Source organism: Chlorocebus sabaeus, chromosome X (assembly GCF_047675955.1).
Source record: "Chlorocebus sabaeus isolate Y175 chromosome X, mChlSab1.0.hap1, whole genome shotgun sequence".
In the NCBI taxonomy this organism is placed as follows: domain Eukaryota; kingdom Metazoa; phylum Chordata; class Mammalia; order Primates; family Cercopithecidae; genus Chlorocebus; species Chlorocebus sabaeus.
In genome coordinates this window covers 128822781-128840529 of record NC_132933.1, presented here as the reverse complement: position 1 = coordinate 128840529, position 17749 = coordinate 128822781, and the positions used below count along the sequence as shown (strand labels likewise).

The 17749-nt window shown below is 42.8% G+C and overlaps 1 protein-coding gene across 4 annotated transcripts in view; it reads right to left on the bottom strand.

Moving 5' to 3' along the window:
- Positions 1–17749, bottom strand: part of KLHL15 (kelch like family member 15) — a 47411-nt gene that overhangs the window by 21112 nt on the left and 8550 nt on the right. For all 4 annotated transcript variants that reach the window (XM_037986412.2, XM_007991309.3, XM_073013836.1 and 1 more), the window contains one exon: positions 4442–5153. In XM_037986412.2, the coding sequence (XP_037842340.1) occupies positions 4442–5146 (705 nt within the window). In that variant the 5' untranslated portion in view covers positions 5147–5153. The remainder of the gene's footprint in view (positions 1–4441; positions 5154–17749) is intronic.

The following is a 17749-nucleotide window of genomic DNA, read 5'->3' as shown; positions in this document are numbered from 1 at the left end:
ATCTTCACCAGCCAATCCACAGAATCATCAGGTAGGTTAAAGTTCATTTAACACTAACTGTACATAACGTTTCTAAAGGCTAGAACTCTGGGAGAAGGGTTAAGTATGTGAGAAAGGCTATTTACCGTATGCACATTCAGACAGTTTCTATTGAACAACACATCTTAACTTCTAGAGCAGGGCTGTGAGATAAAAATAGAATCTGAGCCACAAATGTGAGTCAAAGATGCAATTTTTACATTTTCTAGTAGCCACATTTTAAAGGTGAAGTTGATTTCAATAATATAGTTGTTGAACTCAATATATCCAAAATATAATCTCAACATGTAATCAATGTAAAAATTATTAAGGTAATTTACATTCATTTTATCATCTTAGTCTTTGAAATCTCAATTCAGAGTAGCCACATTTCAAGTGTTCAAGAGCCACAAGTGATGACTATATTGAACAATTCAGTTCAAGAGTCACTGACACTTCAGCTAGTTTTAATCCCAATACATTAAATGGAAGTATTCTAAATCAAAAAGAGGGAGGAGATTTTAGGAATCGAAAAGAAACCTAATACCGAATAGTATGAACAAAATTCTTGATTTTAGTCCTAGAATTGGGCTACTTCGCTTCATAATACAAAGTTCATAGAAACTACTTAGTTACTTTGATTAGTTTTCCAAGTTTTTCTCTGGCAGTCAACATTTTCCCGCAACTGTTCCTGAAAAACATGGTGCTAAAAAGATGTGTTAGTAGGAAATAAAGGGAATAGAAGAACTAAGTTAACACCAACACAAGGAAGTTATCAGAGACATCCAGAATGTAGGACACACTGAGGCAACTGGTGGTCTGGTCTCAAAAAAAAAAAAAAGAGCGAAGAACTGTTCTAGATGAAGAAAGATTAGATAACCTTATTAGCGTCTTGCTAATTTTCCTAGGTAGAATAGTATTTTAGTACTGTACTTAAGTAGGAAAAAGTTCTTATGCTTAGGAGAAGCATGTTAAGTATTTAGGAGGAGGTGTCGTGATGTTTATAACTTATTTTCAAATGTTCGACCCAGAAAAAAATCGATAGGAAGCAAATACAGCAAATGTTAACAGTTCTTGAATCTAAGTGATAGCTGTACAAGCAGTCATTATATTATTTACTCGACTTTTTGTATGTTTGAACATCCTCATAGATTAAAAGAGACATAGGCCAGGCATGGTGGCTCGTATCTCCCAACACTTTGGGAGGCCAGGTTGGGAGAATCACTTCAGGCCAGGAGTTTGAGAACAGCCTGGGCAACATAGTGAGACCCTATTTCTTAAAAAAAAAAAAAAAAATTTGTTTTAATTAGCCAGGCATGGTTATGCACACCTGCAGTCCCACCTACTCAGAGACTGACGTGAGGGGATCACCTGAGCCCAAGAGAGGGAGGCTGCAGTGAGCCATGATCGTGCCACTGCACTCCAGCCTGGGTGACAGAGCGAGACCCTGTCTCCAAAAATAAAAACAAAAACAAAAAACAATTATCTCTCTGTGGCTAGGTCCTTACTAAATTTTCCTAAGAAAATAATTCCAGAAGGAAGCCTTAACAACATGTCTATTCTGATAACTCCCAATGTCTAGCCAATGGGAAATAACCACCTCCTATGCTGCACATGCCAAAGGAATCCACCAGTAGATATAACTGACGTTTTTTACAATTTGCAAAATTACCTGATAGTCTAGTGTTAATTTTCAGCTACTGTCACTTTTGTTTGCCTTGAACTGATCACTGGACTATAAGAAGGCTTTGAAGCTCAGCACTTAAAATAATTTACTATGGCCGGGCACGGTAACTCACGCCTGTAATCCCAGCTACTCAGGAGGCTGAGGCGTGAGATTCGATTGAGCCTGGGAGACAGAGGTTGTGGTGAGCCAAGATAGCGCCACTGCACTCCAGCCTGGGTGACAGAGCGAGACTCCGTCTCAAAAAAAGAAAATCTACTGCTATCAATTATCTATCATATTGTCTGACAAGAGGCAAAATCTTACCTTTTATTTCATAGTACCTTCCATCTAGACTGAGGTTGGAGGGGTTTTGTTCTAGTAGTGGGAAAGAATTTGCACTTAATGTATAAAGACAAAACAGGGGCCAGGTACAGTGTCTCATGCCTGTAATCCCAGCAATTTGGGAGGCCGAGGCAGGTGGATGACTTGAGGTCAGGAGTTTGAGACGAGCCTGGCCAAGATGGTGAAACCCCATCTCTACTAAAAACACACAAAAATTAGCCAGGCGTGGTGGTGGGTACCTGTAATCCCAGCTACTCGGGAGGCTGAGGCAGAAGAATCGCTGGAACCCAGGAGGTGGAGGCTACAGTGAGCCGAGATTACGCCACTGCACTCCAGCCTGGGCAAGAGTGAGATTCCATCTCAAAAACAAAAACCAAAAACCAAAAAAAAACCAAAACAAAACAGGATTCCCCAGGGAAAGAGAGCAATAAAAACAAAAGGAAAAAAAAAATCAAAACATCAGAGACAAATGATTTACATAATTGATGGGGGGCTGATTATCACCAAACCAAAAATAATTAAGAAATATATTCTTGGCCGGGCGGGGGGTGGCTCAGGCCTGTAATCCCAGCACTTTGGGAGGCCGAGGCAGGTGGATCATGAGGTCAGGAGTTCGAGACCAGCCTGGCCAAGATGGTTAAACCCTGTCTTTACTTAAAAATACAAAAATTAGCCAGGCGCAGTGGCGGGCACCTGTGTAATCCCAGCTACTCGGGAGGCTGAGGCAAGAGAATCACTTGAACCCGGGAGGCGGAGTTTGCAGTGAGCCGAGATCGCACCACTGCACTCTAGCCTGGGCGACAGAGCAAGACTCCATCTCGAATTTAAAAAAAAATTATATATATATACACATACTTTAGTTTCAATTATTTTTGCTATATCAATACATTCTGAGAATAAAAGATAAAAATCCACAAAACTGATTTCTCAGTTTCATAGCATTTTGGAGGAAAAAAAATATGTCAGGCTGCTGTTATTCAAAGGCGCAAATGGGTTTTTTTTTTTTTTTTGAGACGGAGTCTTGCTCTGTCTGTTAGGATTACAGGCGTGAGCCACTGCACCCAGCCCTGTTAATAGATTTTTAAGCACACGATACCATATTGTTAAGTGTAGGCACAATGTTGTGCAGCAGGTCTCTTTTTTTTTTTTTTTTTTTTTTTGAGACGGAGTCTTGCTCTGTCACCCAGGCTGGAGTGCAGTGGCCGGATCTCAGCTCACTGCAAGCTCCGCCTCCCGGGTTTTTACGCCATTCTCCTGCCTCAGCCTCCCGAGTAGCCGAGACTACAGGCGCCCGCCACCTCGCCCGGCTAGTCTTTTGTATTTTTTAGTAGAGACGGGGTTTCACCGTGTTAGCCAGGATGGTCTCGAACTCCTGACCTCGTGATCCGCCCGTCTCGGCCTCCCAAAGTGCTGGGATTACAGGCTTGAGCCACCGCGCCCGGCCCAGGGTTTATTTTTCAAATGGCATAAACAACCCTCCTTTGCAGATATTTTTATAACCAGGTCTAATAACTAAAGCTGAGGAACTATTTAACATGAAAGGTGACCGACCAAGTTTTCAGTGTGCTTTCTAGAAAAAAGAGAAGATGCAAGAAGTAAACAGAGCCCCAGAGGTAACCATGTGATTAGAAACCAATTAAGTTATTAAGCAATTACTAAAACTGCTCTATGACCTTTGGGCAAGAAAGGATCACAAGTGAAACTCTCATATAAAAATGAACATGCTTACATGCAAAAAAAGGGCAAGGCTGTTTCAGAGAAAGACTATTTTTAAGAGATGGTAGAATGTGCCCAGGGATGGTTGATCAATGTAGACAGAGGATTTATAGTCTACTTGTTTAGAAGTGCCAAAATGATGTTTTTAGACACATAACATGTTTTCATTGTCAAATTTAGTTACTATTCACAGTAGAACAGGGAAAATCAGAAAGTAAGAGTAGGGAAGAAAATCACCATTAGGGCCTATTGGTTTTCAAGAGCTATTTTGTATGTCCTTGCTATATTTTAGAAGAATAAGAAACTCTATTAATGTATACCATGCAGAACTCTTCTCAATGCCAATTTCTGCATGTATTACTTAAATTTATTTTTAAAAAGAAACCTAGTCTGACTCGGTTCCGATTTAATTTGTGAAATGAAAAGCTACAGCAAACATGTAATATTTTGCATAAAATAATTATGCTTCAACTTTAAAAGTACTTTTAAAATAAAACTATTCTACTACCTATGTGGTTTCTTTCACCCACAAAATGTATTTTAGAAAACCTAAATGCACAACAAATCAGGCTTCTTACACATAAAGTACTCTTATAAGTTATTCATTCTTGGCTCCTAAGTCTGTGAATCTTATCTATAAAGACACACACTGCCTTAACTAAATGATGAGTACCGTCTATTGCTTTCAAACACACTAACCTTCTCAAAAACGCTGGTTGGGGTCATCAAGCAAAACCGGATATTCTGAATGATGGTATCGGTATGTCTCCAGCGTCTTCTATCATGCCGCAGCCAAGACTGCACAGCCTCATACAGCTCTATCTCTGGGAACCTGCTCAGATGATCATTATCCAAATAAGACATGAGCTTCTCAAAGCTCAGATAGGACAGAAAGTCAGGCCTAGACATGAGTGGCACAAAGTTGTCTAGCAGAAAGGCGTCCAACTTCTCCCTGACTCCCTCGATGTTTACGCCGAAATCATCTAAGAGTCTCATAATTTCTGCACAATTTTCTAGGCAGATCTTCGCTAAGAGAAAAGAGCAGCAGAACTTCACCACTTCTATAAGTTGAACATACATGGCTGCCTGAAGAATCTCATGAACGGTATTCATACTCAGCTCTATAGTACCGTAGTACATAAATTGCAGGACGTGGCTGAAACCAGTAGCTGTTAGACCTTTTAAATGAATTTTGTCCTGATCTCGTTCCCTCATGTCTGCAGTAAACATAATTCTGAAGTAGTCACTCTGGGTGGCCAAGAGTGCTTTATGGGCCTGGAACTGATGATCTTCAATAACCAGAGTGACATCAAGAAGCAATCCCTCCTCATACAGTGCTCTGAACCCAGCAGAGACACTGGTGTCATGGATGGAGGAACAGAATCCTTCCACGTCCCCTGCCATGAATCACCTGGAAAAAAAGTAATCAAAGACAACAATGTTAAACACTTCCATGCATTCAGAAGAGAATATTAACTTGGAGTTTTAACAATTTTTGCTATTATCTCAATTCCACTACCTAAGTCCAAAATGTACAAGTCCTTTGGGAGAAGACAAACTGAAGGTTTGCAGACTAATGTTTTTGGCTTCCCTACCTAAGGAAAAGAATCTATTAAAGATACATCAATAGTTCATGCCTGTAACCCCAGCACTTGGGGAGGCCAAGGCAGGAAGATTGCTTGAGCCCAGGAGTTGGAGACCAGCCTGGGCAAGATGGCAAATCTCTGTCTCTACGAAACAATAATAATAGTAATAAAAAGTAGCTAGGCATGGTGGCACACTGCCAGCAGCCCCAGCTACTCAGAGGCTGAGGTGGGAGAATCCCTTGAGCCCACGAGTTTGAGGCTACTGTGAGCTATCATAGCACCACTGCACTCCAGCCTGGGCAACAGAGCAACACCCTATCTCTTAAAAATATGTACATATGTCGGGCAAGCACAGTGGCTCACACCTGTAATCCCAGCACTTTGGGAGGCCGAGGTGGGTGGATCACCTGAGGTCAGGAGTTCAAGACCAGCCTGACCAATATGGTGAAACCCCGACTCTACTACAAATACAAAAAGCAGCCAGGTGTGGTGGCATGCACCTGTAGTCCCAGCTACTCAGGAGACTAAGACAGGAGAATCGCTTGAGCTCGGGAGGTGGAGGTTGCAGTGAGCTGAGATCACGCCACTGCACTCCAGCCTGGGAGACAGAGCGAGACTCCATCTCCAAAAAAAAAAATAAAAAATAAAAATAAAATAAATAAAAAAAAATATATATAAATATATATGCGCACACACACATATATACGTCAAACAATGGTAAATTGGTATCTTACAAATAATATATGCCTATTCCATTGATTTCATACTGTTAATCAAATATACTTTAAATATGTTCCAAAATTAGCAACATAAAAAGGATTTCACAGCCAAACACTAAATTATGAGAAAAGGGACAAAAATGAAACTAAAAAGTATACCTGAAAACTCCTAGAAATTTACCTAAAGGAAATATTCAAATAAATAGCCAAGTTGTACATATAAGGTTTTTCTATCTAGGCTTATTATTAAAAAATTAGAAACTATTCAAAAGTCTAATAACAAATTATTAAAACATGATACGGTCCTACAATAAATTACTTTAACAATTTAAAATGATGCCAACAGTTTAACTATTTTTACAAAGAATATTTACCAGACGTTGTATGGAAAAAAAAAGCAAGTGACCGCAGTATACTGAGTACATCTTCAAAAACTAAACACACATATTATTTGTTAGCTGAGAAAAAGTCTGGAGAAATATGTACCAAAATAATGTCCCTGGGTAGTGGGTTTTCAGGAGAGGCTTTCTTTTCATTTACCTCATTACCCTTACTTTGAAAAACAATAATGATGTGATGCATATATATTTAAAAATACAGATATATAATTTTAAAGGAAATTAAACCAAATCTTTCAGTATCAGAGAAATGAAGGTGAAACAGCAGAGAACTATAATTAGATCTCTTAAATACAGCAGAATAAACTAATTCAGTCTACTTTTTTGTTTTTTTGGGGACGGACTCTAGCTCTGTCGTCCAGGCTGGAGTGCAGTGACACAATCTCGGCTCACCACAACCTCCACCTCCTGGGTTCAAGCGATTCTCATGCCTCAGCCTCCCAAGTAGCTGGGTCTACAGGCACCTGCCACACACCCAGCTAATTTTTCTATTTTTAGCGAAGGCGGGTTTCGCCATGTTGGCTAGGCTCGTCTGAAACTCCTGACCTCAGGTGATCCATCTGACTCGGCCTCTCAAAGTGGTGGGGTTACAGGCATGAGCCACTGTGCCCAGTCACTAATTCAGTCTACTGGGCTATTTATGAAGCAAATTAATTTTCTCCTTTTTACATACCCCCTCCCAGGCCATCTATCTTCTTAATTCTCATCCTTACACAGCTCCCAGCTTCTTCCCCAATGACCCATCCTCCATCCCTGAATTCCCTCCCAAACCTTTCCACTGTGCCCCGTGGAACCTTACTTCAATGTAAACAAACTCCCCTACATGCTCAGGTTGGTCACAGAAAGTTCCCTCCTCAACTTTATTTAAATGAGACATAGTTTTCCTAAAAGTCACAGCTTCCAGGCCTCCTGCCTCCAACCTCTATCCCTACTCCCACGCATGTTAGAAAAAAAAAAAAAAAGCTGTTAGAGCTTACAGACCTACTTTCCAAGCTTTCTCTCTCTTAGCTTTCTATTGTTCTTTTTCTAAAATCTGGCCTTTTGTTCAGATAAAAATTCATCTTCTGTCACCCCGTATCACTTCCATACACATCTTCTGATCAATCACTCTCAAACATTTGATGAAGACTTCAACACCTGGGCCAGGCATGGTGGTTCACATCTGTAATCCCAGCACTTTGGGAGGCTGAGGCAGGAGGATCACTTGAGGTCAAGAGTTCAAGACCAGCCTGGGCAACATGGTAAAACCTTGTCTCTACTAAAAATACAAAAATTAAAGGCCAGGCGTGGTGGCTCATGCCTGTAATCCCAACACTTTGGGAGGCCGAGGTGGGTGGATCACCTGAGGTCAGGAGTTTGAGACCAGCCTAGCCAACATGGTGAAACCCCATCTCTACTAAAAATATAAAAATTAACCAGGCGTGGTGACGGGCCCCTGTAATCCCAGCTACTCAGGAGACTAAGGCAGGAGAATCGCTTGAACCCAGGAGGCAGAGGTTGCAGTGAGCCGAAATTGCGCCACTGCACTCCAACCTGGGCGACAAGAGTGAAACTCCGTCTCAAAATAAATAAAATAAAAAACAAATACAAAAATTAGCTGCACATGGTAGTGGGTGCCTGTAGTCCTAGCTACTCTGGAGGCTGAGACAGGAGAAATCTCCTGAACCCAGGAGGTGGAGGTCACAGTGAGCCAAGACTGCACCACTGCACTCCAGCCTGGGCAACAGAGCTAGACTCCATTTCAAAAAAAAAAAAAAAAGGGGGCAGGTGCAGTGGCTCACGCCCATAACCCCAGCACTTTGGGAGGCCTAGGAGGGCGGATCGCCTGAGGTCAGGAGTTCAAGACCAGCCTGGTCGACATGGCAAAACCTTGTCTCCACTAAAAATACAAAACTTAGCCACGCGTGGTGGCTGGCACCTGTAATCCCAGCTACTTGGGAAGCTGAGGCAGGAGAATCGCTGGAACCCGGGAGGCAGAGGGTGCAGTGAGCCAAGATCACGCCACTGCACTCCAGCCTGGGAGACAGAGCAAGACTCCATCACACACACACAAAAAAAAGACTTCAACACCTGGCTAAGTCATCTTTCACCTCTTCAATGTTCACGTAAGATCACCCATCCAAAAACTGTAAGTCAAAACTACCTGACCATCTCAACTCCTACAACCTCCCCATTTATTCCACTGCAAACCCTACTCCCACCCCACCTGGACCTGTCCCTGATCCAGAACTGGTCTACATCTGAAATCTTAACTGTCAACTTCCCACTTAACCCTCCTACTCTCCTTTCACTTGGTCTATCATCTAACTTTACCCTCTGTCCTTCTCCAGTTTAGACCTTCCCATATCAGAGCAATCACTTTCTAACTAGGGCCTCCATCCCTGCCCTGCTAAACAAAAACTATGCTGACTGACCCTTTGATCTTGGGCCAATCTTCAGTGCCTCTGGGCAGTTTCATCCACCAAACAGTTGTGAGGCATTCCCTGCTGATATAACACTGATGCACTATGAAAGATGTTCCCAAACTAAGAACAACAGATATGGACAAATCTCTGGGATACTACAGCCATTTATTAAGCACCTTCTAGAATACCTCATGACTTGGGATCATATGTTGGAGGTATTTGCTAGAACACGATCTATAAACCACACCAGCCTAAAAGAGCACTAAGGATGTGGCAGCCAACATCTACGGCTCTGAATTTCCACCAGTGACACTGCGGGACCTAATCTCCCAAGTTCTGTCTTTCCCCTGGTTAGGTGTTTGGATGGACCCCGAGCCGTCCAGAGAAGCAGCTGGCACTGCAGTCAACTGCTGTCACTTGTTCTACCTCCTTTTTCAGGGAGGCTGTCACTGCCAGTGTTACCACTCTGTCAATGCCCTCTCATTTCATTTACTAAAAGGAAGAGCCCTTCTGTGTGCCAGGTACTGTTAGGTATGGAGGTAAGTGCCATTTGGGAATCCCTCTGTACTCTGGGTTTGGCTGAGCCCTCAGTTGCCGAGAAGGAAAAGGTGGCATCTATGTACGCACTAAAAAGATGCCACTTCTCCACTCCCATGAATAAACTATCACTAGATTTACTACTTTGTTTTATCAATATGTTGTCCATGATACCCTTTATTCAACTTCCTGACAGATTAACCCATTTATTCAATAGTTATCCCAGCCCAAAGTCATCTCAAAACAAAACAAAACAAAAAACCCTTTCTAATAAATAAGAAAAGGCAGGCATGGTGGCTCATGCCTATAATCTCAGCACTTTGGGAGGCTAAGGTAGGAGGACTGCTTGAGGCCAGAAGTTCGGGACCAGCCTCGGCAACATAGTGAGACAGTCTCTTTAAAAAAAAAAAAAAAAAAAAAAAAAAAAGGGGGCGGGGGAGTGGGGGGCCAGGCACTGTGGCTCATGCCTGTAATCCCAGCACTTTGGGAGACCGAGGCAGGCAGATCACGAGGTCAGGAGTTCCAGGCCAGCCTGGCCAACATGGTGAAACCCCATCTCTACTAAAAATACAAAAATTAGCCAGGCGTGGTGGCACATGCCTGTAACCACAACTACTTGGGAGGCTGAGGCACGAGAACTGTTTGAACCTGGGAGGTGGAGGTTGCAGTGAGCCAAGATTGTGCTACTGCACTCCAGTCTGGGCAACAGAGCAAGACTCCATCTCAAAAAAAAAAAAAAGAAAAAAATCTCGGCACGGTGGCTCACATCTGTAGTCCCGGCTACTTGGGAGGCTGAGGTGAGAGAATCACCTGAGTCCAGGAAGTTGAGGCTGCAGTGAGCCATGATTATGCCACTGCATTTCAGCCTGGATGACACAGTGAGACCCTGTCTCAAAAAAAGAAAAAAGAGTATAAAAGGATAGAATGCCGAAAACATTAAAACGGTAGAGTAGGCCAAGTGTGCTGGCTCACGTCTGTAATCCCAGCATTTTGGGAGACCAAGGTGGGCGGATTGCTTGAGGTCAGGAGTTCGAGACCAGCCTGGCCAACATGGCGAAACCCTGTCTCTACTAAAAATACAAAAATTAGCTGGGTGTGGTGGCAGGTGCCTGCAATCCCAGTTACTTGGGTGGGGGGAGGCTGAGGTGGGGAATCGCTTGAACCTGTGAGGTGGAGCTTGCAGTGAGCTGAGATTGTACCACTGCACTCCAGCCTGGATGACAGAGCAAGACTCTGTCTCAAAAAAATAAAAAATAAAAAATGTCAGATAAATAAAAATAGATAAATAAAACAGGTAGTTTTACTTTTATCCCTTCCTATTTGCTAATCTGTGTTTTCTAATCTATTTCCAAGAAAACTGTATTATTGCTTTTTAAAAAGTTCATAAAAATCTCTTTAAAAGGCCCTAATTGGTCCAATTCAGAGGTTACATTCTACTCCCCATTTCCCTGGATCCTTCTGTAGCATAAATTATGCTCAGCTCATCACACTCTCAGCTCCATGATACTGTGCTCCTGATTCTCTTCCTAGTCCTGGGCTGCTCATTTCTCAACCTCCTTCATGAGCTCACTTTTCTTGAGCTACCCTTTAAACATTGGTATTCCCCAGGATTCTGTTCTTACCTCTTTTCTCATCTAAATACTATGTCTCCCTAAATGAGCTCACCTAAATCCATGGTTTCTACTTATATGCACTTTCACCAATACCTTGATAATCTCTGTCCAGATCTCCATCCTTACTCCAGTCCATATATATGTGGAATCAACTGCCTAGTAGACACTTCTGGGTGCTCCATTTTGGGATGATCTCATTTTGACATCTCAAAAGCAACATGTCTAAACAATCATAATTCTATTCTGCCCCCACATCAGATTTTCCAGTATTCCCCCATCTTCTCAAGAGGCATTTGAGGTTCCCTCTTTCCTCCCTTCTCTCCCCTAACCTACCTTTAAGTCCTACTAATTCTACCACATTAAAGGTTCACTTATCTAAGACCGCAAAGTATGTAAAAGATGAAATTAATAACAAATTTTTATTAGTACTCCATTAATCGAAAGCTGTATCATTTCATTTGGAAAGGTAGAACACAAGAGGGCTATCTATAATGTGGAAAAAAATAAATTCTGGAAACTGTAATCAATGCTTGGCAAAACACCTTTACTAATACATTTAAGATCAAAGTAAGCTACAAGTTTGGTCTTGTTTATCTGAACTACTGATTTAGTTTTTAGAGACAGAGTCTTGCTAGGTTCCCCAGGCTGGACTGCAGTAGCTATTCACAGGCATGATCACAGTACACAACGGTCTTGAACTGCTGGGCTCAAGCGATCCTCCTACATCAGTCTCCTGAGTAGGCACGCCACTGCAACCAGCTTAAAAAATTTTTTTTTTTTTTGAGATGGAGTCTCACTCTGTTGCCCAGGCTGGAGTGCAGTGGTGCGATCTCCACTCACTGCAACCTCCAGCTTCTGGGTTCAAGCGATTCTCCTACCTCAGCCTCCCAAGTAGCTGGGGTTAGAGATACGCGCCACTAGGCTCAGCTAATTTTTTTTTTTTTATTTTGAGTAGAGACAGGGTTTCATCTCGTTGGCCAGCTGGTCTCAAACTCCTGACCTCAAGAGATCTGCCTGCCTGGGCCTCCCAAAGTGCTGGAATTACAGGCATAAGCCACCACGCCCAGGCTTGAATTATTTTTAAACGTAAAATTTATGAGCTTAGAATTTTCCTACATACACAAATGCATACTGGGAACAAAAGGAATCTCATACAGTGTGGTGTGTGAATAACCAGTCTAAGAGGGCTATCAACATCACACTAATTACCAGTTTTCCAAATAATTAGAATAGGGCTGGGTGTGGGGCTCACACCTGTAATCCCACACTTTGGGAGGCCAAGGCAGGAGGATTGCTTGAGCCCAGGAGTTTGAGACAAGCCTAAGCAACATAGTGAGTTCCCATCTCTAAAAAAAGTAATAATAGAAAAAAAAAATAGAATTAAAAACAACAAATTAAACCAGATGAAAAATTTGACATTACATTTTTTTTTCAGGATCATTATGGTCACCAACGATCACTCTGCCTTGTCATGCTGTATTGGTCTGCAGGGAGTGATGGCTTATGCCTGTAATCCAAGCAACTCAGGAGGCTGAGGCAGGAGATCACTTGAAAGAACAGCCTGAGAAACAAAGATCCTATCTCTAACAAAAAAAAAATCTGCCGGGCACGGTGGCTCACACCTGTAATCCCAGCACTTTGGGAGGCCGAGGCAGGCAGATCACAAGGTCAGGAGATCGAGACCATCCTGGTTAACATGGTGAAACTCCGTCTCCACTAAAAATACAAAAAATTAGCTAGGTGTGGTGGTGGGTGCCTGTAGTCCCAGCTACTCGGGAGGCTGAGGCAAGAGAATGGTGTGAACCCGGGAGGGAGAGCTTGCAGTGAGCCGAGATGGTGCCACTGCACTCCAGCCTGGGCAACAGAGTGAGACTCCATCTCTTAAAAAAATAAAAATAAAAATAAATCAAATGGGCATGGTGGCATGCACCTAGTCTCAGCTACTCGGGTGGCTGAGGCAGGAATTTCAGGCTACAGTGAGCCATGATCATGCCACTGCTTTCCAGCCTGGGCAGTAGAACAAGACCCAAATCTAAAAGAAAAAATAAAGATTTATTGGTCACATTTAATGTAGATTTAATAATAGAAGGCTGGAAATTAGTGTTCATATACTTGAGAGTAAACTACTTTGTGCTTCATTAATCTGTTATTTTGACAATGCCTAAAAATACCATACTTCATGTCAAAGTCACCCTCTCTATTCAACAGTTAATCACTACCTGAAAAGGTCTAAAACAGTTAATATTCATATTTCTGAAAAATACTCCATCTAAATTTATAAAAGGAGAAACTATGCTTTCTCAAAAAAACAAAAAACAAAAAAACAACCAACAATCAAGGTTCCAGATACTTAATATGGTAGAAATATTATAAGGCAGAGAAGCAGCGGGGGAAAAAACAGGAGGAGGAGGAAGAGGATTGGTAAACTGTGAGTCAAAAGACCCCAAAGACATACGTAAAGACAGCTCCTGCCTGAGTATACAGCACTCTCCTCTGGGCACCCAGCCTGCCGAGAGGGATTCCTAGCAGGCAGCCTCCCACTCTGTGATCCTGGCCACAGTCACTCATGGTCATACAGGAGTGGGAAATATGAATCAAGATGAACAGAAACTTAGCAAAGGCGAGGGGAGAGAAAAGAGAAACAGAGAAAAAGAAAGAGACGTGTATTGACTGTGTATGACGGGAACTGGAACATGTCAAAGAGCAGTTGTGGGCACCCACTTCTGTCTGCCATGTGGGCTGAAGATCAGAGAAAGGCAGTCAACTGAGAAAGAATAAAGCCAAAAGGAGGACAGGGAGCGTTCCTGAACACCTCATTCTCCCAGTTGCTAGACCCAGTTCTATGTCTGCTCTTGGGTTCTGAGAGAGCCTTACATTCTTAGAATAAATTCTTCCTCTTTACTACCTTAGGTTGATTTTTCCTACTTATAACCAAGGGTCCTAACTAATAGTTTTAGAACAGAAATACTGTAAGTTACTCAAACTTTCTTTTTTTTTTTTTTTTGAGGCGGAGTTTCGCTCTGTCACCCAGGCTGGAGTGCAGTGGCCGGATCTCAGCTCACTGCAAGCTCCGCCTCCCGGGTTTACGCCATTCTCCTGCCTCAGCCTCCCGAGTAGCTGGGACTACAGGCGCCCGCCACCACGCCCGGCTAGTTTTTTGTATTTTTTAGTAGAGACAGGGTTTCACCGTGTTAGCCAGGATGGTCTCGATCTCCTGACCTCGTGATCCACCCGTCTCGGCCTCCCAAAGTGCTGGGATTACAGGCTTGAGCCACCACGCCCGGCCTACTCAAACTTTCTTGGCCTTCTCTCTGCATCTGTAAAAACAAGAGCACTAGACATGATCCCTAAAATATTTTTAGTCTTAAAATTCTCATTCTTTTCATATGATTTTGTAAATATGCAATGCACTAAATACGCATGCCAGTTAAATAAACTATAGTTACTTTTAAAGTATCAGCAATGCATTTGTGAAGTTTACCTGATCTAAACAGATTTCTAAAACTAATCTGCGATAGCTGAGACATATGCAGTAACTTATTTTCTACCTAAAAAGCTCAGTGCATTTATTGATAAGATTAACAACTTTAGAGCAGCAGCAGTATTTTACTTTCATGGTAACCATGTATTAAGTAGAAAACAGTGAAATACTCAGTGATTAAGTGACTAACATGATAGTCTCTAGATGGAAGTAGTAAGTAAGGGTATAGGTCTGGAGTCAGATGCCTAGGTTTGAAGCACGGTTTTACCTCTTATTAGCTCTGTGACATTGGGGCAAGCTACTCAGCCTCTCTGTGCTCTAAAATGTAAAATCTGGACCCGACGCAGTGGCTCACGCCCATAATCTCAGCACTTTGGGAGGCCGAGGTGGGCAGATCACCTGAGGTCAGGAGTTCTAGACCAGCCTGGCCAATGTGGTGAAACCCCATCTCTACTACAAATACAAAAATTAGCTAGGCGTGGTGGCTGGCACCTGTAATCCCAGCTACTTGGGAGGCTGAGGCAGGAGAATCGCTTGAACCTGGGAGGCGGAGGTTGCAGTGAGCCGAGATCAGTTCATTGCACTCTAACCTGGGCAACAAGAGTGAAACTCCATCTCAAATTGATTAATTAATTTAAAAAGTATAAAATTGAAAACTTTAAAATTGGGGTACTTCAGGCCAGGCGCAGTGGCTCACACTTGTAATCCCAGCACTTTGGGAGGCCAAGGCGGGCGGATCACAAGGTCAAGAGATAGAGACCATCCTGGCTAACATGGTGAAACCCCCGTCTCTACTAAAAATACAAAAAAAATTAGCCTGGCATGGTGGCGGGTGCCTGTAGTCCCAGCTACTCGGGAGGCTGAGGCAGGAGAATGGCATGAACCCGGGAGACGGAACTTGCAGTGAGCCAAGATGGCGCCACTGCACTCCAGCCTGGGTGACAGAGTGAGACTCCGTCTCAAAAAAAAAAAATTGGGGTACTTGGACAGGTGCGGTGGCTCACGCCTGTAAATCCAGCTACTCGGGAGGTTGAGGTGGGAGAACTGCTTGAACCCACGAGGTGGAGGTTGCGGTGAGCAGAGATCGCACCACTGCACTCCAGCCTGGGCAACAGAGTGAGACCCTGTCTCAAAAAAAAAAAAAAAAAAAATTGGGGTACTAACATTAATAGAACCTACCTTACAGGTTGCTGTGAGGATTAAATGAATTAAAGGATGTAAAGCACTCAGAACGGTGCATGGACCTTAAGTACACTGTAACATTAAGGCTTATTATCATGCCCCTTCATGTTGTGCTACTAGAGCCAAAATAGTAGGCCTGATCTAGTTAACTCTGAAGAAACTCCCCAGCCCACATTTTGAGTATAGTTTCTCAGGACTCAGGACCCAGGTCAACTCTAACTCCACAGATAAAGACTGTAATGTCCACGGGTGAACTGACTTTTTATTCAAGGTCATAAAACTAGTAGTTAGAAATAAAGTTAAGACTAGATTCTAGCGTAGGCAACATATCAAAACCCTGTCTCTACAAAAATTATCTGGGCGTGGCAGTGTGTGCCTGTAGTCTCAGCTACTTGGGACGCTGAGGCAGGAAAATTGCCTGAGCCCAGGAGGCAGAGGTTGCAGTGAGCTGAGATGGTGCCATTGCACTCCAGCCTGGGCAACAGAGTAAGAGCCTGTCTCAAAAAAAAAAGATTAGATTCTATTTGCAAAAAATACAAAATAGTGTGGTCGGAAAGAGCAAAACCTCTGAAATCAGAGTGCTTACTAGTACTTACTGTGTGACCTAGAGAAATGTTGTTAACTTCCTAATCTTGGTTTCCATCCATACATTACTAATAATCATCATCGTCATCTTACTATCAAGTTAGGGTGGTGAATAAATGAATTAACGTTAAGTGAGAACCCTCAATCTCCTCTCTACCAATCCCATGCCTCCCTAAGGTTTATCATAATGCAGATTGATAACAGATCAGGGTCAGGTGTGGTGGCTCACGTCTGTAATCCCACCACTTTGGGAAGCCAAGGTGGGCATATTACTTGAGCCCAGGAGTTCGAGGCCAGCCTGGGCAAAGTGGCGAAACACCATCTCTACTAAAAACACAAAAATTAGTCAGATGTGGTGGTGTGTGACTGTAGTCCCAGCTACTCAGGAGGCTGAGGTCAGAGGATAAACTGAGCCCGGGAGGCCAAGGCTGCATTGAGCTATAATCCACCACTGAACTTCAGCCTGGGCAACAGAGTGAGACCATGTCTCAAAAAAAAAAAAAAAAAAAAAAAAAAAAAAACAACTGTGTACATAACTCTTTAACTGGGTGCAGCAGCCTCATGCCTGTAATCCCAACATTTTGGGAGATAAGGCACGAGGATCACTTGATACAAGAGTTCAAGACCAGCCTGGGCAACGTGGCTGGACCTCTTCTCTACAAAAAAATTTTTAAAAAAATAGCAGAGCTTGGTGGCATGCTCCTGTGGCCCCAGCTACTTGGGAGGCTGAGGCAGGAAAATCTCTTGAGTTGAAGATGTCCAGGCTGCAGTGAACCACGATGAAGCCACTGCATTCCAGCCGGGGCGACAGAACAAGGCCCTGTCTCTAAACAGAAATGTAAGTACAGAATTACATCAATTTTAAGGAAGAAAACTATTATAAGAACTACTTTGCAATGGCAGAGAGAGCGGCGGCAGCAGCAGCATGCTCAACAAGAAGTGCATAGCCCCATTCTCCCAAAAGAAAACGAATCATTGTAAAACACAAAAACCTTAAACAAGAACTCTTTAAATCAGTGAGTGCTGGAGGAAAAATTTAAGAGGCTTTGAGAAAAAAACATTTACTGACGAAATGTTCAATGTACAAAAATTCTGTATCCTTACTTTTCACATATAGGTTTATCAACATTTTATACATGGCCTTCAGAATTTCAAATGGTAGGTTTTTTTTTTTTTTCCAAGAGGGGAACCAACCTAAATTAGACCAAATGACAAAGCATACTTATACTACCAGGAAAGAAATACTGACGAATGTATCTTGTTTCATTAACTTGGTACTGACTAAATAAAAGAAAGCCTCACATTTTTGTGCCTAAGAATGAATAGTATAGGGATTCTCAAAGCATGATCTGGGGACAAGTGAATCCAGTTGTCCTAAAAGATTCCAGTCCCGGCCGGGCGCGGTGGCTCAAGCCTGTAATCCCAGCACTTTGGGAGGCCGAGACGGGCGGATCACGAGGTCAGGAGATCGAGACCATCCTGGCTAACATGGTGAAACCCC